This window comes from Plectrocnemia conspersa, unplaced genomic scaffold, assembly GCF_051122295.1.
Source record: "Plectrocnemia conspersa isolate PC_06_02 unplaced genomic scaffold, ASM5112229v1 ptg000001l, whole genome shotgun sequence".
In the NCBI taxonomy this organism is placed as follows: Eukaryota; Metazoa; Arthropoda; class Insecta; order Trichoptera; family Polycentropodidae; genus Plectrocnemia; species Plectrocnemia conspersa.
In genome coordinates, this window is record NW_028277165.1 from 5,032,274 (window position 1) to 5,057,854 (window position 25,581).

Below are 25,581 nucleotides of genomic sequence, written 5' to 3' on the forward strand. Positions count from 1 at the left end.
AAATAAACAGTGACAATCTAACAAAACTTTAAATTATCAGTGTGGCAGTAAGTATTTGGTTATATGAATAATATATCACGGTTATTATAGCAAAATTACTATTGACTTTTTAGGATCTAATATTAAAAGACAAACAGCAGTGATTTGGTAATTAAATATATACATGGCAAAGCTAATTAAACATATATATTAGTGTAAACAAAAAGTTACATTTTACCTACTATATAGTATCGTTTACATTTCATTTTCAGAAGCAATGAGAGATCTAATAACATTTACGTATGGCAAACAATTAAAATATGATGTAAAACTTTTCCGTTTAAGAAGTGATGCCGATCTACGTGTTTAATCCTCTACAGTCTACGGTAACTACGGTTAATTTTGTTCTTCAGTTGTCGCTTAAATTTTATTTATGGATTATATTAGTAGTAATAATGTGTTCAATGTTTAACTCTTGATAAAGGTCATATTTTAAATTCATTTTCAGAAGCAATGATAGAACAATTTGCCGACCTATATGGCAACAGCGTAGAATTGGTATATATAAACAAAAAGTGAATCATTACAGCAAGTATTATCTTCTTATAAAGAACAAACTACATAGTTTTGATGTAACTGAATAACAAAGTACATAGTTTTGATGTAAGAGATGATTGCACAGAAGAAAAATTGCTAAAAAACCATGACGTAGATACATATTTTGCCACATCGGAATTAAAAATAATCTACCCATAGATATTTTGGATATCGATTATTACAGGTATGCAATCACATATTTATAATTATTGTAAAATATCGTCTATTAGATAACATTCAAGAAAGTACACAGTTATGAGTTGTCCGTTGACTGATATATTGCCGTTATGGGTCGCTCAGAACGGAACGATCTAGGTGAATTTTTTTTGCTGCAATAATAGATTTAATTTATTTTGTTTATATACCTTGGTGTATACAACAACTCACTCACTACCCTAAATATTATCACTATATGGCACAAAAAACATAAAAATCAAAAAGTCTAGAGCCGATGACTGACATTTTAGGACAAATATAAAATTAATTTAAAAGTTTAAATATTTGCATCCTCGCCAAATTATTATATCATATCATTGTCAGTTCTCTGTGTAAGTATTGTGTTTAGATTTTAATTATTGTTTATTTTTTAGAAGCCATGAGCGAGCAATGAGACGACGCGAGTGAACAATAAGATACGCAAAAATGGTACCAAACCTCTTCAGCTAAATAACCGACTGCACCACAATCATTGTCATGCGATTGTCGTGAAAGATAGTATCCCCAAATAACAATAGATAAAAAATACGTTTTATTAGCATTTATATGGTTTGATCAACATTAACTTCAATCTGCATACGTACTAAGTATATATTACATGTTCACGTTTAAAACGTACCTGGTATATATGCAATTCGATTATATTCAGTAAAATCTATGCATTAAATCGGAAGCAATGATAATGTTTATGTATTGTAAAAGAAAAAAACTCACTTTTCATCCTCGGAAGCCCGTCGACGCAACTCAAAATTTGAAGATTTCAACACGCATATTTTTTTATGATTGTTTATATAGTTGAATCAATGTATTCTTCTAATCCTCACACACATTATATATATATATATATTTAATTTTCATAGTTATAACACACGTAGTTAATTTGCAATCCAAATATTTGTATTCAGTCAAATCGAACAATGCACATGACGAATTAATGAAAATTATTGTCGTGGAGCAAAACGAAAATTACTGTCGCGCACAGAAAATTATTGAAACTGTTGTCATGTTGATGTTGGCCATTTTGTTTTATATTTAAATGCTTAATTTTCATTGGTCGAAACAACAGAATGCATTATCGGCAGCTCGAAAATCAATCGGAGCAAATTCAATTTTTATTAATATAATTAAATATATTTCCTTTGTTTACGTGTATTATTTTACACTATGCATATAAAGCGATACGATTTACAAAGTAGAAAATTGAGCATAGAATGTTTCAGTTTAAGTTATGCGCGTCCGGAATCGGCTTAGAACAAGTATATACTATAAGAAGATGGCTTAGAACAATTATATTTAAGAAGATACGAACAGATAGTTGGATTAAATCAATTCATTTTAGTTTAGATCAATAAAAAAAATATGCAGTACATTACAATTGACGAAAAATCAGAATATGAAAATTTTAAATTGCAAAAAACTTATAGTTAAAAGAAAGTCTTATCATATAAATTGCATTATTATTGCTTGTCTTAGAAACTAGGCTTGTTTTAGAAACTATTTGTAATAAACTAAATCATTAACGGCTAGAAATAATTCACAGTTCAAAAGAATCTCGAGTATCGATTTGACATTTACATCGCCCAATTTGCTTTTTAATATATTCATTTTTAAATTCATTACAGATGTAAAATACACATTTTTACAACTTAATCTCTGAAGTTTCTTTATTGTTATTTTTTTATTACAATATACCATTTTGTTTTTATGTATTTATCTTCGCTTCACAGATAAGATTAACAATAACTACAAAAGAACTATCACGTTGATGTATTGTTATTACACCAAAATTATATTTATAACACATTTTCTCGAGAGATTTACACAAATTGTAAAAGCTCAACAATTCGTTTGTCATTGAAGAAAATAAATATAAATTAGATATATTATGTGATGCTATTTGTATAATTTAATATCTGTGTATTAGTTTCATAATCTAAATTTATGTTATATTAATATCACTTCCGTCATAGAACAGGGTATCCAATTAAAAAAATACATAATGCATATATTATGTCTTTATTTTTTTGTATACGAAATTGATTTACTCTCGAGCGTGTGCTTAGAGTTAATTTAGGAGCAAGCTCCTAATGTCACATAACCGCATTTCTCCCTCTTCATATACAGTTTTCATGATAATCATTTCCTTCTGAAATTAGAAGCGATGACACAGAAGACGCCTCTAGCTCTGCTTCTTAAACACATTTCACAGAAATAATAATATAATCCTTGCCACTCGTAAATACGTTCGAGCTTTTTGGGTTTAATGACGTTAAACGCTTAATGATGAAATTCTTTGAAGAACAAGATTAGGATTTTTGTGTCTATGTTACGACTCGGAAGTTATTTTTGAAAATTTACTAAATCCCCATTCCATCTTACTATTAGGACCATAAATAAATATTTTGATTGAGTTACTTCGACGATTAAAAATGTATAAACAAGCACGGGAAACGTGTTAAGATTTTATTCAGTTAATATAAAGCCTTGCTTGACAAAAACTCGAAAATAAATCACATGTTTTAGATTGATTATAAGTATTTAAAAATTACTATTGGGCTGTATATTATAATCATAATAATCGCTAAAAAAATATACATTATGTTGCCCTGACTATTTTTTATACAAAAGGTAAAGTTATTTGTATTATAAATAATTATTTAATTTGCAACGATTTTTAATCCCGTAAAACTAAAAATAGATACGTGATGCGCTCTGCATTACATAAATTTCAGTCGCTTGAACAGGATTTGGAATTACATAGACCATGGTTGACTTAAAGTGGGAAGCAGCTGCTTCCTCGGTCTTAGCCAAGCTCGGTGCGAACTCTCATTTGTTTCAAGTATATGCTGGGTAATATATGATATTTTGTCAAAAATGATATTTTCCTAGACTTATTTTACAAAAAAAAAAGATTTGCGGCCCGTATTTTTAAAAATATAGGTTTTTGTACATGGTCGTCTTATTGATTTTTAATGGTACTCGTGGATCATTGTATAAAGTATTTTTAGAAGTACCTGAATGTAAGGAAGATTGTTTGAACACTTCTTATTGTTTGAAATACAAAATAATCGTAAATAGTCAGACGGATAATTGGTAATAAATGTCGGCAACTTCGACAAGTCGGAATTTGACCTGCTTATTTATTATATTGCGCAAAAAAACGAAACATGACAACGATAGTTACTGCATTTCAGTTTAATATCTTTAAAGAAAATGTTCCAACTCTTGAATTCTTGATTTTTTTCGTAAAATTCGCAAGCATATATTAACATTTAACAATATATTACCGCATAATCTTAGCAATAAAGAAGATTAACTTGGAATGAATAGACATCTATCAGATAAACCGACTAAACGTTTAAAATTAGTAAATTTAATTGTAATATATTAAAAAAAAACAATACAATACGTGCTGAATGTGAACATTGTGAACATTAAAATGAGTAATGATATAATTATAATATTTAATGTATCGAAACAATAATTGCGAGGATAATCGAATTCCTTGCTTTTGCTATTCATTAAATATGGTGAAACATGAGAGCGGTACTTTGTCGGTGGGATCGCTAGTAACCGAGCGTTCCCACTATGGCAGCGCCGACACGATTTTTTTGCTTTTGACGTGAATTTTTGCCTTCTGAGAAGTGATACTTGTTTTTGCGCTCTCATATTGACCAAAATTCGGTTTGAAAATATCGGTAAGGATAGCTATCATATTTTTAAAACATAGTGTAATATCGAAATGCAGACAAAATCTGGAGCAATATGAGACTGTACTTATTCTTCAACTTTCCCCTGAGAGATGAGTTTGCTTAGTCTGTATTTTGGACTTGACCTAATGAAAGTTCTCACACTATAATTAATTTTAGAAATTTCATTAGGTTAGGTTTGGTATTGAACAGCAAATAAACGTTTCGCAACTGTCAAATTGCGTTTTATAGACATTTTAGAGCAGCAGATACTAAAATATTTACATGATGGCGATATTTCAAGTACCTTATTATTATTATTAAATAAAATAAAATACTAAAAAGCTATTAATGTATTGCGTATATTTAATGACAATTATTTGTTTATGGTCATATATTAGTCTCATTTAAGCTGATTTGCGATTTAAAAAATTTTTACAAAAAAAAGAAAAACCTAATAACTGTCTCTTCATAGATTATGCACGTCTGGAAATTAATCTGTCCAGCTTTTCCGACAGATATATTTGCAGATATTCGTTTAGAAGTCCCACGCGCGAATACGTACACGTGGCTCGTGAAATGCATCGAAAAAAACAACAATAATTATAGCGACAAGCACATAAACAACACGCAAAGAAAATAACCAAATAGACTGTAAACTAATTATAAACGTTTGTGCGTGGCAAAAAAAGTCATCATAAATTTTCTTAAATGAGTGAAAAACAATTCACGTTTCATTAACGCGGCGCCCCACAACTGTCTGCCATTTCTCAGACGAACCGTAGCAAATTTACACACTAGAAACTAATCAAACAGAACTTTAGCTGTGAAAGATTAAAATTATATAGAGGAAGCGACACAAAATAAAATTAAAATTAGTCTGTTTGTGATTGCGTTCAACGAAGCGTGTTTTATGGCTTGCTAGCGTAGAACAACGACTAAAACTTTCGAAAGATTCGAGTTTGCTGGTTTACTTAAGCTTTTGATTGATAAACCATAATTGATAATACAGTTCAAATTCATTTCTCGAAAGAACTTCAGTTCACAAGTTCTTCAGCGTCATCATATGGTACTTATCGCTTTCACTACTGCGAGGTACCGCAAGGATCAAACTTGGGTACGCTACTGTTTTTTTTGCTTACCAAAAATATACACGAATTTTTACTTGATATCGATTTACTATTAAAATCACATAGCAATGCAATAAGATACATTTGCGATACGTCTAGGCAAATATTGTTGTTATTATTTATATGTGATTGAAATATTTAGTCTATATATAATTTTATGATAAGTGTGCGTGTGTATGGTTTTGATTAAATTGAGTGTTAAATATTTAACTACGTCGTTAAAAGGGTTCTGGTTAAAATTTAAACCCACACAATAACTCATTAAATTAAGCGAGTACACAATTAACGCGTTTCTTTGCTCTTTTAAAATTGTATCACGTAATTAATGCGCCAACATTTTCGTCACGGATAAGCATGTTTATTATAAATCAAGTCGTTTGCACTATTATGCCGAGACATTGCCGATTTTTCACGTCTTTGCAGGTGCGTCAAGTTTTCTATTTATTCTTATATGACCTTTTATTATGTAACGCATTTCAATGAATCATATTTCTTAAATTTACCCATTTATTTTATTTATAATCATATATTATTGAATATGTTTTTTTATTATTGCTGATAAAATATTATTATATCGCACATTGATATTAAGAGTTACTTAGCTTAACGTATATGCATTAAAAATATATTAAAAGGACCATAAACGCTCGTGACGATCGGAGATCTGTAAATATTAGAGCCACTTGCATGTGTACCTTTCAATGGACAACAAACAAACGACAGTCGGTGTCTGTACAAATACAAATGTCCAATACAAGTAATATTAATAGTAGAACTAACACCATAATTTATCACTGAATGCTGCATCAACTGATTACTACCTTATATTTATTTAAAATAAAAAATAATAAAAGTAATCTCCTCATAGAATCCATCATCTATCATGCTCCATAAGCAGCATATTAACAAAGGCGGTGAACTGGGTTTTGATAAGATAAAAGGCTGACTTGTTCTTATTTATTTTCACAGTTATATTTATAAAGCAAATTGTATATTTAAAAAATTAAATTTCATTTGATTACATATATAAATAAAAAAAATATCGGACATGTGTATACGTGTTGTCATAGTAACATTTGTGTTACTCATTCAATCTCCGTAAGAAATCCATACCCTGAAAATGATATATGATACATTTTGGTCATGTGGTGAGTGTTAAAATTCGAAATATTATCAAACGCGAATTCCTTGCATACGAAACTCGTCCTGGCGTTTCCTATCTCGTTTCTAATTCTAGCCACTGGATAGTTGCGGTGGAATTACACGTGCGGCGCTGAAAGAAAAAACGACCACCAAGCGTAGAGCAAGTAGCATTGAAATAAATAAAATAAGTGAGGGATAAAAAACGCGGTAGATGGATGGATGGAGTAGTTGGGAGATGGCACCCACGCGTTGCCAGAATGGTGTTCGAACCGCGTTTGCTATATTTAACACAGTCACTTGTCCCGTGCTGGACTTCTTACCTCGTGCCATATGTGGATTTTGATACATGTGTATGTCCACACGCGATGTGCTCAAAATTGTATTATTTAATTGGTATTTTTCAGTAGTTTCGGACCATTTGAAGCATCTAACGTTTTAGTATGTCCTTCGAAACAATCATGAATGAACGAAACGTATTTATATGCAGAAGTGAAACTCCAAATTTAAAGACCACACGCAAAAATTATTAAGCTCATTGATTAGTTTTTATATAAATAATATTATAAAAAACACCATGATAATAATAAATATAAATTACAGTATCAAATATAATACATATATAGATTTATTATTAACGTATCATAATGAAAAAAATGTTATGGATATATTGTTTTGAACTACTTTGAGTAAAAAGTGGGGATAATATTTCAAATTATTTCAAAAATATTAAAATATAATAAACTGTTATTTTCTTTAAAGAAAAAGCCAAATGGTAATTTATGTTAATAGGTGCATTATAAATAAATAAATGCATAAAAATATATTTAGTAATGATATTATTGTGAGTTTTACAAAAAAAAAATATTGCTTTGAGCGGAACGTTTTTTTCTGGATTGCCTAAAATATAATAATAATTTAATACAATATGCTTATTACAATTAAAATAGCATTCCACCTCCCCTTTTATTTTAATTGTAATTTTTTAATGTCTGTGCGAAATTTATTTTCAATAATCAGTGCACAAATACATCGTTCAACGCGTAATCATTACGTGCTCTTAATTTTTTGTTGTAAGGCTGGTCAGTCGCCCTGATGGGTGGTACCGGTGTGTGTAAATGCACAGGGAAGTTGAGGTTTTTTCTTTTCTAGGTATGATTGTTTAGATTATTATATTGTCGTCTTCGTTATATTTATTATCCTTGCCTTACATAAGTAATACTTTCTTATTTAAAAAAAATGATTACGTAAATTCAGCGTGTATTTGTTTTTATGCACTGATTCGTGTGTTATTTGTTATAATCATTTATATTTTTTAATTGTATATATTTATAAAAGTAATACTGTTTTATTAAAAAAAATGTATTCAGTTCTGATCTCAGTGATCACGTAAATTCTGCGATTATTGGTTTTTATGCGCTGATTCTTAAAAAAATAGAGTAAAGTTTTCTGATAGACATTTACATGGCTTTAATTGATAATAAATCAGCAAAAAAACTGTCGGTTAAAATAAGTAAAAAACATATTGTAGTATGATTTTTATTATTTTTTATTTTAGTATTTCAAACACCATTGCAATTAGGGATTCTGAAGTCTCGGGTTTTTTCGATTCCCGGGACTCGAGATCCAAATTTTTAAAGTCCCGGGAATTCCCGGGACTCGAGACTTTGATTATTTTTCGTATAATCACGAAAAAAAATATGTTAAAAAATTAACTTAATATTATTAACTTTAATTAACTAATTGTTATTCACTTTAATTAATTTATTATTATTAACTTATATTATTTGTGTTATAGGTACGATAGGTGAAAATTTATTGAAGCAATTTAAAAACACTTTATTCGATATTTATTTAAATTTAATTTATTACAATTTTTTTAATCGAAATATTTATATCAATATTAAGTTAAGACCTTTACTTTTGTGAGGAAAAATATGTTTTTAAAAACACCAAGACGTTTAATGATGAATCACATAGCCTGTTCCTGGTTTTTGTGCCAAATATTCCAGATGTAGAAAAAACTCTCTCGCTTTCTGTAGATGTTGGCTTAATTGTAAGCAATGATTTGAATAAAAGCTCTAGATTCGGAGTTCGCTTGATAGTTGAATCTAATATCTGAAACTCCTTTTTAAAGTTAAATTTTTTTTTCTAGTCGTTGAAATATTTTGGTGGTTCGTGCGACAGAGTTGTGTTAATTTCAAATATTTTTTTTAAAAGGAAATTAACAATAATTTCGGAAGTTAATAAAGTGGCATCTCGACGACTTAGAGCTTCAACTGCCAGTTTTATAGGAGTGAGTACATCACAAATATTTTTCAATACGTGAATGTTCGATTCATTCCAAATTTGTCCGATGCTAAGATCAATTAATGATTTTCAAATGCAATTTCGTAACTTTCAAAATCTCGAGATCATGGGTAATAAGGAATTCTACCTTGTCTTCATATCGAGACATAAATTAAGCTCGATATCAAATTCGCCCTTTACATATTTTTGTAAAATTGCACTTCGGAGAGTCTCGAGTCCCGGGTTATTAATTTTTAAATTCCCGGGACTCGAGACAGCAAAAAATCTTTCAATTCTCGGGAATAAATTCCTGGGTTGTCTCGACACAGAATCCCTAATTGCAATAAGCAAAGCAGTCGTTTATAAAAAGTAATTTTAAAAAATCTTAGAAAATATAAATAAATGATGATTTAGGTATTTTTAAATAAAAGTCATAGTATGAGAATAGAAAAAAATAATATAACATTTTATTTTATAAATTAAATTCTTATGTTGTACAACATTATAATATAATATTTGTATTTGTATGTAAAATTACATTAAATATATCCATAATTTTCTGTAAAAATATTTGTTTAAGGAATAACGTTTCAAAACAATCAATTTACAAATGTACGTTACAAAATATATTAGTGTAGTTAAATATTAATGTTAAATTTTCTTTTACAAATTTGTGAGAAGCAATTTATTTTATTACTTTCCAAAACATTAAATTTAATTTTATAACTTAATAGTCCATTAATACAAATTACTGCGACTAATTGAATGTTTTATCAAACGTTACTTTACTATTATTGTAACTAATCAAATTTAAAATGTTTGTTGTTTTATTTTCTATAGCACTCAAATAGTTTATTCAATAAAGTTTAATACATTAGTGATTTGCTCATTTGATAAAAAAAAATAATAAATGTAAAAGTACACCGTAGAATTAAAAACACAAGCACTTAGACGAGATGTCATTCTGAAGTATAAATATATATAATTATGTACAATATGAAAACATATGTTATTTTTCTAACTTACCAGAATAAAATTATGTTTCGCAGTTGTTTGTCATATTAAAAGTTATTTATATATGCACAAATAAATATTATAAAAATCTAGTTGATGCAAAAATTGCATAGATGTAAAAGCTTCGTAAAGTTACTTCTTTTAACGAATATTAAATTACAAGCAGATCAAATTCAATCTAAAGACAATATGGTAATGTTATATAGCTGTATTGTATTTTCTATGCTTTGTATTTTTACATGTATAATACAATGCTGTGGTCATAGTATTTATATGTTGGTACTTATATTATCTCAATGTTATTGTGATTGTGTTAGCAGGCTATTATGGTTAAAATAATTGATGTCTTTTAAATATAATAAATAAACAGTCTTTATGTTAGTATTAAATACTTATAAAATAAGTAATTATGATTTATGATAAATAAGAAAGTAAAAAATATTTTTTTTAAGGATAATTCATATTCTTAAATCAGTTTCGAAAATTTATAATGTCTGTTTATTTATTTGATACAGTTAATATTTCAGTGTTAATAAAAACAAATTAATTAGAAAATTTTATATATTAAATAATATACATACAGTTACAAATAATTTAACTTATATTACAAGTACACGCTATATAAATAAATATAAACTTAAAGTTAGTAGTTGCTTAATATATTTTTACACAATAAATTAGATAATTTAATTTAATTCAGATACTTAAATTTCAGTGGTTATTTCATTAATTGTAGCTACTTTCTCGAAATTGGACTTATCAGTATTTATGACTTCTACTTTCTCGTTACTCGATTGCGTGTTATCAATATTTTCACTAGATTTATCAATTTCAGGTATAAAAGTGGTCGTTAAGCTTTCTTCTTTTAAGCCCTCCGTTGTTAAATCTACCGATCTACTTTCATTATTCGTGATGTAAGTCTTATCCTTAGATCTCGTATTGTTATTTGGAATATATGTATTGGTCGTTAAACTATTTTCGGTCGTCTCCTGCTTGATTTTTACAGCATCACTTTGATCATTCATGATCATATTGATAGCTAGAGCTTCATTTTTAAACAGAGTTGTAGATGTTTCTTGAACTGCGTCATTGTCCTTTTCGGTATTTGAAATTTTATCAATATTGAATAAACTAGATGATTTTTCACTTTCAACCACTTTAGCAATTCCTGGTAAAACAGTGGTTGTCAAAGTTGTTGTTATATCGATTGAACTGCTTTCAGGAATATCAATTTGTCTATTTAGCATTTTATCCGTAGATTCTTCGTAGTTATTGAGCATAATCGTATCTGTAGTTGATCCATCTTTTATTCCATCTTTTTTAATCACCTCTGTTGTAACATCTATAGATCCGCTTTCATTATTTATTATCGCATCCGTGGATTCAATAGTATTTAGTACTATGAAAGTTGATTGAATTATATTTTCAGTTGTTGGAGATTCTTCAATATTTAATAGACTTTTCTCATTGAACGAATTATAATTATTCATACTAATTTCTTCTACTTTAGCATCATCCGATATCACAGTGTATGTTAAATTTTTTTCAATCATCTCCGTTGTCATATCTACAGATCTGCTTTCAGAAATATCACCTTGATCTTTCATCATCGTCTCCGTAGATTCTGCATAATTTTTAAGAACAACTGTGGAAGTTTCATGAACTGTATCTGTAGATGAATCTGTGGTTCTTGCAGATGGATCAATATTTAATAAACTTTTTTCATTAAGTGAATCTTCATTTACAATGTTTTGCATATCGATGCTAATTTCATCTTCTTCCACAGCATCTGATTTCATGGTGGTCGTAAAAGTGTTTCCAACCATATCCATTAGATCTGCATCATTTTTAAGAGCAATTGTGGAAGTTTCATAATTTGTTTCTTCAGTATTTATTACACTTCTGTCTTTATATGGAACTTGATTTATGTCTTCTGTTTTTATAGCACTTTTTTCAGTCGTTAAGCTTTTTTCACCAATATCCGTTGTCATATCTATCGAATTGATTTCAGAAGTATAACTTTGATCATTTATAAATGTATTTGTAGATTCTTCTAAGGACGTAGCAGTTTCTTTATTTGTTGATGATTCAATCCGTTCAGTTATAGGAGATGGTTCAAGATTTAATAAACTCCTGTCTAAATTGGTAGAAGCTTCTTTATCCATAATGTCATCTTCATTTTTCTTATTCTGATCATTCAGAATAATATTGTTAGTTTCTACGCTGATTTTATTAGAAACAGTTTCTTGATTAACTTCTTTATAGCGGTCTGTTAATGATTCTTCACTTTTTATTATTGGATTAGGAGTAGTAGTAGATACAACCATTTCAGTCGTAACATCGATTAATTTGCTTTGATCACTCATAGTTTCATTTGCATCATTTCTAATAACAACAGTAGAAGTTTCTTGAACTGCACTTTCATAACTGTATGTTGTTGACTCAACACTTTCGACCACTTCGGCTTTCGTTGACGTTATTGTTGTTGGAGAATGTTCAACTTTAAATAAACTTCTATCTAAATCTGTATTTATGCTAGCTTCACTGTCGACCGTCGATTTATTATTAGCTACTCTTGTTATTTCCGCCTTGTTTCCACTATAATTCATTTCCACGCGAATCGTTGCACTATCTACATTTAGACTATTTTCTTTCACGTATTCAGTTGTTGTTATAACAGGCACAGCTTCACTTGTAACGGATGAGGATCTCTCTTCATTGGTATTATCTTTTGTTTGTAATGTCATTATGGATTTATTTTTAACTAAAACTGTTGGCAAGGTAATGCTTTCGTAATGAACATATGTCGTAGTAATTTCTCCGACTTCATCTTCTTCTTCATTTGTGGCATTCAATATACTTTTCTCGACTGATCCATTTTTATCACTAGAAGTTAAAGTATGTCTTGAAGCTATAACCTTTGGGGTCAAATCTTGAACTTTAGATATTACATTATCCATTTTAATTTCATAATTTTCTATAAGTGTATTCGACTGGTTTTCAGCTTCTTTGATTTTATTTTTTGGTAACAGTTTTAACGACTGAAAATTAACCATATCACTCAATGAAATGGTATGTAATTTAATATCTTTACTATCACTATTATCTGACGGATCTTCTTGTGTGATCTCACTTTTTTCAACTTCAATTTCTTTCGTATTATTTGATGCCATCGTAATATTCTTCTCAGTGACATCTTCTTTAATTTGATCACTTGTTACTATGTTTATCGTATCATTTGATGGCATTGTAATTTTATTTATTTTAGACGAAATTTCTGCAGTACTCTTCTCAGTAACGTCATTTTTAATTTGATCACTTTGCTCATTCATTACAATTGATTTTTGTGTGGTAGAACGTTTTATGACGTACTCGTGAATTTCTTGAGCTGCTGGAACAAGATCTTCTATAGTGTCATTTAAATTCACACGCCTTTTGCTAAAGTCATCATCATGATCATCATCAGCATATATTACTTCTTCTTCATATTCGGAATAATCCACGGAGTTGTCAAAATCTTCAGCAATAGTATGAGTAGGTTTAAAAGTCGTCTTAGTCGTCGTAGTAGTTGTTGGTGTTGTAGTGGTTTTATGCGTTGTTGTAGTTTTTGGTGTTGTAGTGGTTCTATGCGTTGTTGTAGTTTTTGGTGTTGTAGTGGTTCTATGCGTTGTTGTAGTTGTTTTACGCTTTGTTGTTGTTGTTCTACCCGTTGTTGTAGTCATTGGAGTAGTTGTAGAATGCTTGTGATTTTCGTTGAATATGTGTGTATCTCCAATTCCAAGCAAAGACGGTTTTAAGTGTCCACTATTTTGAAACCGATCTCTAAGCCAGTATATAAATATGGGACAGTTCAGTTCTTCGTTACGAAATAACGAAAAAGTCTTGCCGCTCTTTTCGTACGATTTAACAGCGTTGTAGAATTTTTCATACACGCCTTCAAGCTTATTTCCAAAATAATTCACGTCGTTGAATCCCCTTAATTTGGCGACGAGAACAGCTATCTGATAATTCTCAATTTTAATATCATGACAGTAGGCTCTCAGTAGATATATAATCTTCTTCCTCATAGAAGGAAAGGTCTCGATGAAGTCAGTCAATTCCATGATGAAGTTTGTGTGCGCAGGAATTTTTGTTGTTATCAAATGTGTGGTTGTTTCAGGTCGTGGTTGTGTGGTTGTTTCAGGTCGACGAGTTGTTGAAACGGAGTGCTGATATTCGTGGATCCTTCTCTTGTATTCTACAGCTGGGAGGAAGGCGTCCAAGAATTCCTTCAAATTCACAACTCCATGGGGATGACGAACTCCGATCGGATGACCCCTTTCTACATTTAAATTGGCGATTAAAATAAATCCATGCATTAATTATTAGTACATAATAAAAAAACAGTACCATTATTCTGAGTATATCCAAAATCCAAGTAAAGCAGCAACATACACAATACACTTAGCAGCTCCATTATAAATGCAGTTGACCGATCGATCAGAAAGCCAAAGCAAAACTGAACTGTTCTGAGGGTAGTTTCTCCAATTTCACATTTGAGTTTGGTTTATGATGTTGTGAAATCATTACGTGTATAGCTTATAGATAATAAAATTCATAATTGAGTAATCTATTTTATTAACTAAACACATCTAAGACATAAAAATTATTTATTTTACACTATTAAATATAATTTGATCCTTGAATAGGTACGAAATCGCTGTCTTCCTGTTTTTTATTAAATCTTTCAACGTAGTTAGTGTATCCTGTTCCTGATTCATAATAATTTCCTCCCATGGGATGAAAGACGCTCTCTTTGTTGACATCCGCAAATGGTACATCTATTTCTAATTTTGGAAGATAGTTGTCGTAGACGAAATCGCTTTCCCGATAGTGATACGGTTTATTTAGAAAGTCTATTTCATTGCTTGTTTTCTCAGTAATGCTTACATGCTCGTAGCTAGAAGCATTTTTGTAATAATGATAAACAGGATATGGATATTTGCTGATTGAAGAATTTTTTTTTGGCACTTCAGTAACATTCGAATCCATTGTAGGTTGAGAAATGCTGTCTTCTACATTCATATCGTTATTTTCTGCTACATCTGTGTTATTAAATGTTACTTCGGTTTGATCTTCAATCTTAGTTTCAGGAGTATCTGATTCAATAGCTTCTATGCATGACTTATCTGCACAATCCACTTTTTTACTATCCGTAATATTCACAGGCTCTACTGTAGTATTAATATCAATTTTATCAATCGGTTCTGCTGCAATTGGTCGGTTATTAGAATCAAAGTTGTTGTGGATTTCTTGAGAGTTATGATCATATATCTCTTGATAATTTTCATTAGGTGCTTCATTTGGGTTTAGTGGTTCGTGTATATTTACAATTTGCTGCTGATTTACTGGACTGTGTCCTGGTGGTATAATAAATGGACCATAAAAAGGCGGGTACCAAAATGGTTGTTGCAGATTATTTGAATACATATTTGGTCCATTCGGTGGAAATTGTTGATATGGCATCAATCCATTCATAGGTATGGGCGGATATCCATAATTGTTCAAATATGGGTATTTTTCATAAGTGAAATATAAAGCAGTGTTGAACAGTTTACCAAAAAAGTTCAATTGCGCAAATTGAGCGCTTTCTTTGAAGTCAGAGTGATAACTGGTTGGACCAATGCCTTGTCCTAAGCGGTATCCAGTCAAGAATCCTAATAGTCCGAATAAAGTTCTACCTTTTGATTTAGCGGTGCTGTTTGTTTGAGATGAAGTAGAATTTTCAAGATTGCCTATATATTAAATTATACATTAGAATATGTAAAGAAACTTAAAACATACATATTTTAATATTACACATACTTTTAATGGTTTCTCCCCATGCGTTAGATAGCAGCATCAGAGTGAGCAATCCGATGAATAAAAAATTCATTTTGGCGTACGTTCGTCAGAAGTGACTGCTAAAAATGAAATGAATTCCAAGCTATGGTGGTCGCGAATATTGTTTTGTACATTTTTTTAGAAAGTGTTTAAAATTTTAAGTTTCACACACCGATGCGGGTCTGATTACGATACAAAAGGAAAATATACACGTAAATTATATATTAACGAACATCGGACCTTGTTATTACCTGAAATATTTATCGAAAACCAATGTGTTTATTTTTATTTTGCTTTCTCTTCTGGTACTGATAAGTATTCATATTATATGGGTGTTATTTGAAGTGTTGAAATATGTTTATATATTCATATATGTGGGGTTTAGAATCAATATCATAATTGAGCATACAAAAAAAAATATGCATATTATTTAAAAAAAAACTTTTAAAGTTGTACGTTACTTCAAGTTAAATGCAGATGTGTCACAATAAGAGTTATGTTATCCAAACAATCAGTGGATAGCGTTTGGTTATGTGATATTCTAATACTTAATGTATATGATTTATCTCGATTGGTTTTAACTTCGGTTTCATAGATTTAAAATTTAGTAAAGTTAATTTAATTCTAAGACATGTATATATTACCAATACATTTTTACTGGTAGATATATATTTCTATTAGCAAAAATATATTTGAACTATTTTTAGATTTTATGTTCAAACCCAAACTTAATTTAAACTAATTATACATCCCCGCATTGATTCAATGAAAGATTTATAAAACAAACTATAGTCTTAAAACTGAAATTGCTTTGGTTAGGTTTGAGTTTGGTTTAATTTATTTTAAATATTGTATATTGTAGAACGTTATGATGTCACTTTTTTTAATTAGGTATATGTCATGTTATTAAAATATTATATATTAGCCATTTTTTAATAAAAATGTGATGTAAATATTTTGCTTAAAAAAACATTTATAATGAACTACAATTGAAAATTTTTCCATTATTTTAAAATTTGTAAAAACAAAAGTTAAAAATAATATAATATTAAAACTAAAATATTTTTATTTAAAAATATTGTTGCTAAAGTGAACAATTTGATCGTTAAATAATATTTATTGAAACTTAAAAGTATCATTTATGTAATAGACATGGCCAACAAATTAGGTGCTATGTTCACAACTGTCAAACGTTCAATCCTAGCAGTGGTTTTAACGCTTGATTTCGTATTGTTACATTCTCGTATATTTCAAAATAAGTCACTTAATGTCTCATTCGTAATAATATATATTCAAGATGGGTTCCGAATCACTTGAAAACATCGAAGAAACTGAAGAAATCAAAGAGATTAGAGCGAGTTTAAGAGTATGTTTTTTAAAAACGATTCTTGCACTGAAAGGTTAGTTTTTATTGTAATTTTAATATCGACTCTCACCAATATGTAATACAGATTTATATATTTTTAATTTCAGGACGACCGTGTCAGTTGGATATGTATGAAAATACCCAAGTCAAAGGCATTTTTAACGTCATCGATTTACAAGTTCAAGATATTATAATCGACGATTTGGTGACTCCTAGTTGTGTTGAACTTCGTTCTTTGTTAAGAGCCAATGATACAATTTCTGTAGATTTTAAATATAATATTAACGAATAAATAAATGCTCTATCCGTATTAAAATAAATTTTATTTGAGAATTTTTTTATAAACATAATTTTGCCGTTATAATAATACTGAATAAATTATTCGTTTTCACAAATATTTTAATTACAACATAACGGTTTATATAATAATTATAAATAATACTATAAACTAATCACAATCTAACGCTATTTTTGACTGTTTGTGAATTACCACTATTTTCAGATTCCTTCGTCGCCGCTTTTTTCTCATCGTCTTCTCCGTAAAGATCGAGATCTCTGACTAAATACCATATTAGTACATCCAGTATAACTGCTGTTGTAGTAATGCCTAAAATTATATAAGTTTGATATAAACATATTTTCGTAAAAATAATTTATTTAATTTATCGTAATACTCGAATAGTCTCTGTACGGTTAATTATATATATATCAGAACTGATAAGGCATAGAAAATTACTAGTTTTATTATAGATTTATAAATTTGTAATTAAATAAATTAAAGCGTAGGGTCTGTATTCAGTTTATGATGAACTACTAAATTAGTCTGCTTCCATGCGGTTGAAAAGTGCAGCTTATGATATTCAAAAAATTATTAATTGCTATCAATGTGAGGATTTTAAAGGCTGTATTTAAAATTAAGTTTAAAGAGTAGTCATTTAATACTATTTTATAATTTGCGAATTGTTACGTGGTTCAAGTTTTTCTTTCTCTTTATATATAATTTTAAGTTTACTCATAAACTTTCTCATGTTTTTAAAATTGTATATTGCTTTTAAAATTGTTAAGTTTATTATATAAATTTATTCGTTATATATACTTACTAAAAGCTGTTGAGTTTATGTAAAATCTAAATTTATTCTTGTCATACATTAGACAATTTGTACGTTTGCCACATTTTTCACCCCATTCTATACACGCTGAGTCTATAATGGCGCCGTAGAGAATAGGTCCAGGAATTAATGCACATAACGAAACGACTAGAAGAAACATGCCTTGAGCAAAGGCTTTATCTCGTTTCTCTACACATCTGTAATACATTTAAGTAATAAATTACAACACATTAATATATATATATAGATATAACATACGATGTCTGTCCCAAATGTAATTGTACTAATTTTTTGTAATGTGTATAAGATTCATATGAAATTACTTATCTCTTTTAAAATATGATCCTCGGAAAGTCACACAGTGGTTCCAACGCTTATTACACTAATTGAAGTAGTACTATAAGTAAAATTTTTTGGATTTGTTTCAGTCTCGTAATAATGACCCTTCCACTTAGGGAAGAAGTAGAAATTGTACGGAACTAGATCTTCACCAAAAATCGCAGTTTGTTTTATCTAAACTCCTGGTATTATTTTAACTAATAAATTCAGCTGAATTTTTGGTCTTCTCATCAAATCCTGAGATTAGCATTTTCTGTACACAAACAGAGGTAGCACAGCTCAAACGAGTATTGTGAAATCAATACACTTACTTTTGGGACGGATCTCGGATTTGTAACACAAACCTGTAATTTATGATCATATTTGCTATCTTACTAGAAGACCCGAGAATATTGATCGTCATAGCCACACAGATGAACATATAAAACTCAAACGTGCAATTCACCGTACACGTACCAGTGTGTAAAACATTCCAATCTTCGGATGAATCGTACGATGGGCCTCTAGATTCTTCCATGTTAAATTTATCAATGAAGCTTATCTCCGGGTTTTGTTCAATACATGAACAGTTTGTATAAATCTGAAAGTATCGTAGATTAATATATTTATGATTACAGATCCCATGATTCTTATTTACCTGTTCGTGTAAAAGTTGATCTTTGCATCCAGCATGACACGGAGAGAAATATATTTGACCGGTCGGTTTATGACAAACTGGACTGTAATGAACGCCATCGCACGAGCAATTACTGTTACAACTCATGGTAAGATTAGCCCTTGAATGTAACAATGAAAATAATATATTTACTGTGTTTTAATATAATATTATATTTTAATACTTACTTTGAATTTTGAGATAATTGCATTTCGATTGCATTGTTAGGACATCCAAAGAATATGAATGATATTTCACCGGACACATAAATTATACCAACAAATATGTTCCAGAGTAGTAGAATACGAGCTCTAGGTCGCTTAGTAGATATGATCCACCCCGATACTAGAAATCCTAGTAATATTCCAATCAAAACGGCTGGTCCTGCTATTATAGTTGAATTTATGGCAGATCTATTATAAACAATTTCCATATACTTTGTCATATATGTTATATAAACGCTAGCTCCTAATATATATATAGTGTTTGCGACTACATTCGTCATCAAAATCTTGTTCTTTATGATTCTCGTAAAAGCATGTGAGAACTCTGTAATTAAAGAAAGCTTTTTACTCATCATACACTTTCAATTTATTCTTGTACAAATGTTGCTATAAAAATAAATATGATATTTTTATTTGCTTTAAATATTATTTATTATTGGCAAACCCATTTATGTGGTTATATATTTATTTATTTTTACTAAAAATTTCTTTTTACAGCAACTTTATAATATACTAACTATCAACATCAGGCTTCTCTTCTCCGTGTAAAACAACATCATTATCAGTTGTTAGCTTATTTTCAATGACTGATTCGCGTGATAAATATAGTGTATTGCTTGAACCGTTCTCCAATGGAATCTCATCATTTAGTTTGTCTTTTCCAATTATCGATGTAAACTTAGGGTATTGTGGTAAATCGCTTTCTTTCGGTTTTTTCTTAATCTTCGGTAGGTGCTTCGGGAATAGACTCATTAATACCGAAAATAACAACATCAAAAAGCCTAAAATGATCCATCCCAACCACCATGCGCCCATCCATCTAGCGTCGTTCTTATCTATTATGGGCGTTAATGACGGATCGATATAGATTGATAAGCATAACGGACCAAGAACGAAACCGATGGCCGGTCCTAATGTTCTCATCGCACCGGCAATACCTATAAATACATCATTGAATTATGCTATTTATGAATTAGTCTTAGAATATAATACATACCTAACAATAATGGAGTTCTTGTCTTTTCAGTGTTGTCGTCCATGTATGTGTTACCAAGAGAATAGTAAAGCGTATTTCCTATTCCGAGAACAAATTGTGATATGAATACAAGCACGACAGGAAGAAGTGAAAATTCTCCAAAGTAATTGACGTCTTCGCAGGTTTCGGTAGGCTTTGTTGTCGAACACATTACATTTTTTTGATTGAATGGTACATTAGACATGTTGCTGGTGAACATATCTGCATATTCTTTAGTCAAAGCTAAAGCGTCCTGTTGAAATATGGAAAATATTAGAATTGTTGTGTATTACATTATACAACTCTAAAGTAATTTAATTTATATGTAAAAATCCCTGTAAGATTTCATTTTTTTGAGTTCTTTGATGCTTTTCAAGACCTGATTTGGCAAAATATTCGAACATAATTTTTAATTCCATTTATATAATTGATTTTGATCAATTATATACATAATACATATTTAAATGATTTAATGAGTTGGTTCTAGTTTATAATTATGAATTTTTAAAGAAGAAAAGATCATTTTCTTAACAGAATTTTTTATCCTATTGATGTTATGTTTTGATACAGTTGATTCAATTATTTTTACAGCTATTTATAGCGCTGTGCTATATGTATTATTTTGCTTATATTACACTTTATTTGTCATATAAATTAGGATTAATTTAATAATAAGCCATTAAAATAGTACGGCTCACACAGCCACAGTTTTACTTTTAATATAAAGAAAGATCCATTTTTATAATATTACAAAAACAGAGGATATCCACTTCCAATTTTAATTTTGATTAGTGGATTTACTAATATAAAAAAAATCGTTTGCTGACATTAGCAGCGAAAACCGAACAATCTGTGGTCAGCCTGTATTCAAAAAGAATAAAGTAATAACGGAGCCCAAGTTATGATGTACATTGTGGCATTAGTTAAGGATTTAGAATTGGAAGTAAAAGAACAAGATTTATAAGAGTTATTAGAGGAGCACGAAGTGCAGCTGACCGTGGAAGATGATCATAAACATCAGGTTGGGTATAATAGAGAAAAATGTTTCCACAGAGGTTGAGTAAGAGGAAAACATTACTAAGTGTCTAATGCTTTCAGCTACTATCAAGGAGACTTGTTCTAAAGCTTATTCAGTACTATAATAAGCTTTAGAACAAGGTGCTAGAGTTGCACCCCAACACAACTGAAGTGAAGTATAACAACATAGCGCTTTACTACATCAGGAGCCTGCGTAAAAAGTAAGAAAAGCAATTAACACTGAATACATTCTTTAATGTTAAAAAGCCAAAACTCCCGAACATAATAACTAGCACGATAGACCGGTGGTATGAATTAGTGATTCATATTTGAAATACCTAGATTATGCGGAAGAATATTGTGATTAATTTGTAAAATAAAATCAAGTTAGATTGTGCATAGTGACATCTATTGATTGTCAGTTATAATACTAGTTTATAATCAATAACATATATGTCACTGATTTACGAACTTTAATTTCAGTCTGATGTCATTGTGCTTGCATTAGGCTAATGCCTATTATGTTATTTATGTATTAAACGAAGAACCTGTAAGCAAACTTTTCATACCTCGAACCGATTTATGAAACGAATTACTGCTCCACTGTGCAGTGATCTATTTTTATTATCTAATTTTATAAACTGATTAAGATAAAATATTTATTTACCTCTCCGGCTCCGAATAGGAAATGTGGTAAAGCTAATATAAAACAAGATAGTGAGCACGTAAGCACTCCCCACGCTATCCATTTAGGTTTGTTTCTTTGTCCACCGTAATACGAAAGAAATAAGGATAGCAAAATTTGACTTATTTCATTACCGCTAAGCATGATACCTGAAAGTAAAAAATATATTTAAAAGTAGATTAATAAATATTTATTATACAAAATATTATTCATATATAAAATTGTTAACCTGTTGTTTTACTGGGTATCTTAAATCGCCTCTCCATTGTCGTTAATGATACGACAAAGTAAATGAACGACATAGCTTGAGTCGTTCCTAATAGTCCGTAGACAAGCATAAAGTACCTTGGAGTAGCGAAACGCTGTAGGAACGTGGGCCTTAGATTCAATATTCCACAAGTGACGTCTGTCTGTAAAGTTGAATATATTTTAATGAAAATGAAGCATGACATAAATTGTTATGAGATTACATATTTTTGATTTATTACAAGTACTTCTACACAATGTCTTTGGGAACATACAAAAACAATATCCTCTATGGTGCATTATACTTTTCACTTTAGGGGACAGAAAGAAGTCTTTGCGATATATCTTTAAAAGAAGATCTGATTAAAAGTCAGGTACTGTAAAATTCAACGCATGCTGCGGTGTAAGCCGGTGCATTATCGTGGTAAAGCATAGATCTGTTTCGGGTGTCTGCGTTATGTATAATACAGAATGTTCATATATATGATTTATTTTCTCTATCAAGTCCTAAATTGAATAACTATCAGCATAACATGTATAATAATATATAATACTTATGTTAAAGATTAATATCTCTTTTAGATAAAATAATAGCCGTGACATAAATTTACAGTTTCAAAATGGATACAAAAATGAATTGTTGATAAAGTTGAAAGTACTCGTAATAATATTACTTCACTTATAATTTCTACTTGAGTTGTATACAATATTATTATGTAATATACTTAAAATTTGAGAAGACAACAAATTGTTGCTTAATTTATTTATTTAATAGACCTGCAGTAACAGGTAAAATTATTGAATATAAGTAAATCTATCTATATAAATATAAAAATTATTTGTTAAATATCTATTGAATTTACCTTTAACAGGTCTTGATGCATATTTTAACAAAAAATATGTAGAACTGTCATACATATAAATTACAGTACTGTCAATCTAGTTTTATAAGAATTTAAGTAATATTTTGACAAATGAATGTCACAAAATATATTTTCAGTAATTTTAGTATTTGAAAGATAAAAGATCTCTGTATTGAAATTGTTTGTGATTCAATTTAAGTATTTTTATTCGATCTATGTCATTAATTATGACAACTTAAAAATATTTGTGCAACTAAAAATATATAGATTATAATAAATTATAAAGCTATTAAGAAATTATCAGCAGCACCTCTTGAGCTTAGTATTGTTCATACAAAGGATTATTTTGCGGCCGCGCCATAAAAAAATAATGGCATTTATTTATGGCGCTTTTAACGCACAAGAAACAACATTTTTTTATAATTAAAAAACATTATACTTGCTTTAAAAACTTTAAGGGACTTCCAAGTCAATCTAATGGAAGGGAATGATGCAGATGATTGGATACTTCACCACGACAACGCAGTTTTTGATGAATAAAATATACTTACACTTACATAACCTCCATAAACAAAACAAAAGTTGAAACCACTGTTACTTCTCAAGGTTCTTACTTGAAGGGAGTTAACTTGTAATATGTTATGAGTCTTACATTTTAATAAAAAAATCAGTACTTTTGGGACGTAAGTTGTATCGCAAAAACTGTACCACAATAAATCAAACAAAACTGGTCAACCAAAGAACAACTTTAAATCCATATATTTTGACACGTTTTCCAAAATGTACGTCATTGATTTGAAGAATGCTAGCGTAGTAACTGTTGACATTTCAACGACTTATTTTTACACGTACATTTCTCAAATGTTTTGCAAATATTTATATGAATAATATTCTTTTAAAATAAACGATTTTATTATTGATTTTTTAAATGTAAACTTCTTAATGGATCTCTCAGTATTATATAAGAAACGTTGCTTTGAGATTCCTCTGCCACAATTCATAACAACAAAAGGACAATTGCGAAACGAAAGTAAGATTGTCAACACACGTCACGAACATGTTCAATTTAGTAAATGTGGTATGCGACGGTAACTGATTGGATGATTATAAACTTGGTTGCGTTTTTTACACCACAAAACCTTGATGCAAAAATGCTACTTTGAAGTTTTGGTTTTGCTATGCGTTTTATTTCATAACTTCCTGAAACATCTTGAGACGAAACCAGTTTTCAACAAGTTTTCCACTTATTGTGACATCATAATCGAAACGGGTTATTGATGATAATTTGATCAAAAAAACTTTCGTCGTTTAATTTTATCGATAAAATAGTTTGACATTCAGATAAACATACTCACTTATCTGTAATGGATTATCTACTAAACGAAAACAATTTGAATGACTAATGATCTTTAAGTTACAATTTTTTATCGGTCAGAAGACAATGGATATTTTGGTAAATACGCAGCTATAAATATTTTGATTTAATGAAGTTAATTGAAGTGAATTGAATTGTTTTATTTATGCACTAGCATCGTATCCATTGAAAAACAACAAAATGCTAATAACTGATAATAAAAAATGTAATATAATTTAGTAGTTGAACTAATCTAATTTATAAAAATAAAAGAAAATCTATATTATGTTTTGTTGTAATAATCTTCCTTTTATAAATTTAGATATCATATATTTGTGTCCCCCGAATTTACTTAAAATCAGAATTATTATGAAACGAGTCGTTAGACCTTTTTTTGACCAAAAATCTTACAGCCGGTATAGAGTACAGCACCCTCTCTGGAGGATGCCTTAAATGTCGTCCGTCTTGCCAAAATCGAACGTTCGGCGCTGGGCCATCTACAGTGGAGTCTTTAATGGGGACAGCCGGCCAAAGATGAAAGCTTGATGAATGGTGGCCTGTTAAGAGGCATTAATGGGGCTCTCGACAATCTAGAGGTTAAAAACCTCTGCTCTGGTTGACTACTAAGATTCTACTTTCCAGCTAACGGTGCAAAATCATTGGTATCGCCTGGTAAAATTAGAGTATTTCTCGTAACCTTTTAAAAACGTAAACTTACAGTTTCTATATTTGTTAAAAAATGAATGAAAGTTATATATTCTTTATGGTGCCATAAGAACATATTCTAAAGAA

The 25,581-nt window shown here is 29.6% G+C and overlaps 4 protein-coding genes across 8 annotated transcripts in view; 1 reads left to right on the forward strand and 3 right to left on the reverse strand.

The window, feature by feature from the left end:
* LOC148238538 (gem-associated protein 7-like) lies at positions 1–17,602 on the forward strand. Of its 5 annotated transcripts, XM_088189477.1 has the most exons (7): positions 8–47; positions 114–147; positions 229–365; positions 488–760; positions 1,167–1,221; positions 17,214–17,316; positions 17,390–17,602. In XM_088189477.1, the coding sequence occupies exons 5-7, from the start codon at positions 1,219–1,221 to the stop codon at positions 17,572–17,574; spliced, it is 291 nt and encodes a 96-aa protein (XP_088045603.1). In that variant the 5' UTR covers positions 8–47; positions 114–147; positions 229–365; positions 488–760; positions 1,167–1,218; the 3' UTR covers positions 17,575–17,602. The 5 variants fall into 5 exon arrangements, with proteins under 5 accessions (XP_088045593.1, XP_088045603.1, XP_088045612.1 ...); XM_088189486.1 differs by lacking the exon at positions 8–47 and having other exon boundaries at positions 131–147; positions 252–365; XM_088189495.1 differs by lacking the exon at positions 8–47 and having other exon boundaries at positions 132–147; positions 255–365.
* LOC148238539 (uncharacterized) lies at positions 10,711–14,510 on the reverse strand. The gene is made up of 2 exons (XM_088186844.1): positions 14,444–14,510; positions 10,711–14,375 (listed from the first exon to the last, which is right to left on the reverse strand). The coding sequence occupies exons 1-2, from the start codon at positions 14,508–14,510 to the stop codon at positions 10,759–10,761; spliced, it is 3,684 nt and encodes a 1,227-aa protein (XP_088042970.1). The 3' UTR covers positions 10,711–10,758.
* Positions 14,655–16,682, reverse strand: LOC148238540 (uncharacterized). Its single transcript, XM_088189446.1, has 2 exons — positions 15,899–16,682; positions 14,655–15,828 (listed from the first exon to the last, which is right to left on the reverse strand). The coding sequence occupies exons 1-2, from the start codon at positions 15,966–15,968 to the stop codon at positions 14,717–14,719; spliced, it is 1,182 nt and encodes a 393-aa protein (XP_088045572.1). The 5' UTR covers positions 15,969–16,682; the 3' UTR covers positions 14,655–14,716.
* Positions 17,590–25,581, reverse strand: part of LOC148238541 (uncharacterized) — a 26,684-nt gene continuing 18,692 nt past the window's right edge. Inside the window, exons 11-20 of the mRNA XM_088205089.1 lie at positions 25,201–25,346; positions 22,556–22,736; positions 22,309–22,475; positions 20,607–20,877; positions 20,128–20,547; positions 19,574–19,934; positions 19,368–19,506; positions 19,075–19,310; positions 18,383–18,588; positions 17,590–17,889 (exon numbers count right to left, since the gene is read on the reverse strand). Of these exons, the coding sequence (XP_088061215.1) occupies positions 17,735–17,889; positions 18,383–18,588; positions 19,075–19,310; positions 19,368–19,506; positions 19,574–19,934; positions 20,128–20,547; positions 20,607–20,877; positions 22,309–22,475; positions 22,556–22,736; positions 25,201–25,346 (2,282 nt within the window). The 3' untranslated portion in view covers positions 17,590–17,734. The remainder of the gene's footprint in view (positions 17,890–18,382; positions 18,589–19,074; positions 19,311–19,367; positions 19,507–19,573; positions 19,935–20,127; positions 20,548–20,606; positions 20,878–22,308; positions 22,476–22,555; positions 22,737–25,200; positions 25,347–25,581) is intronic.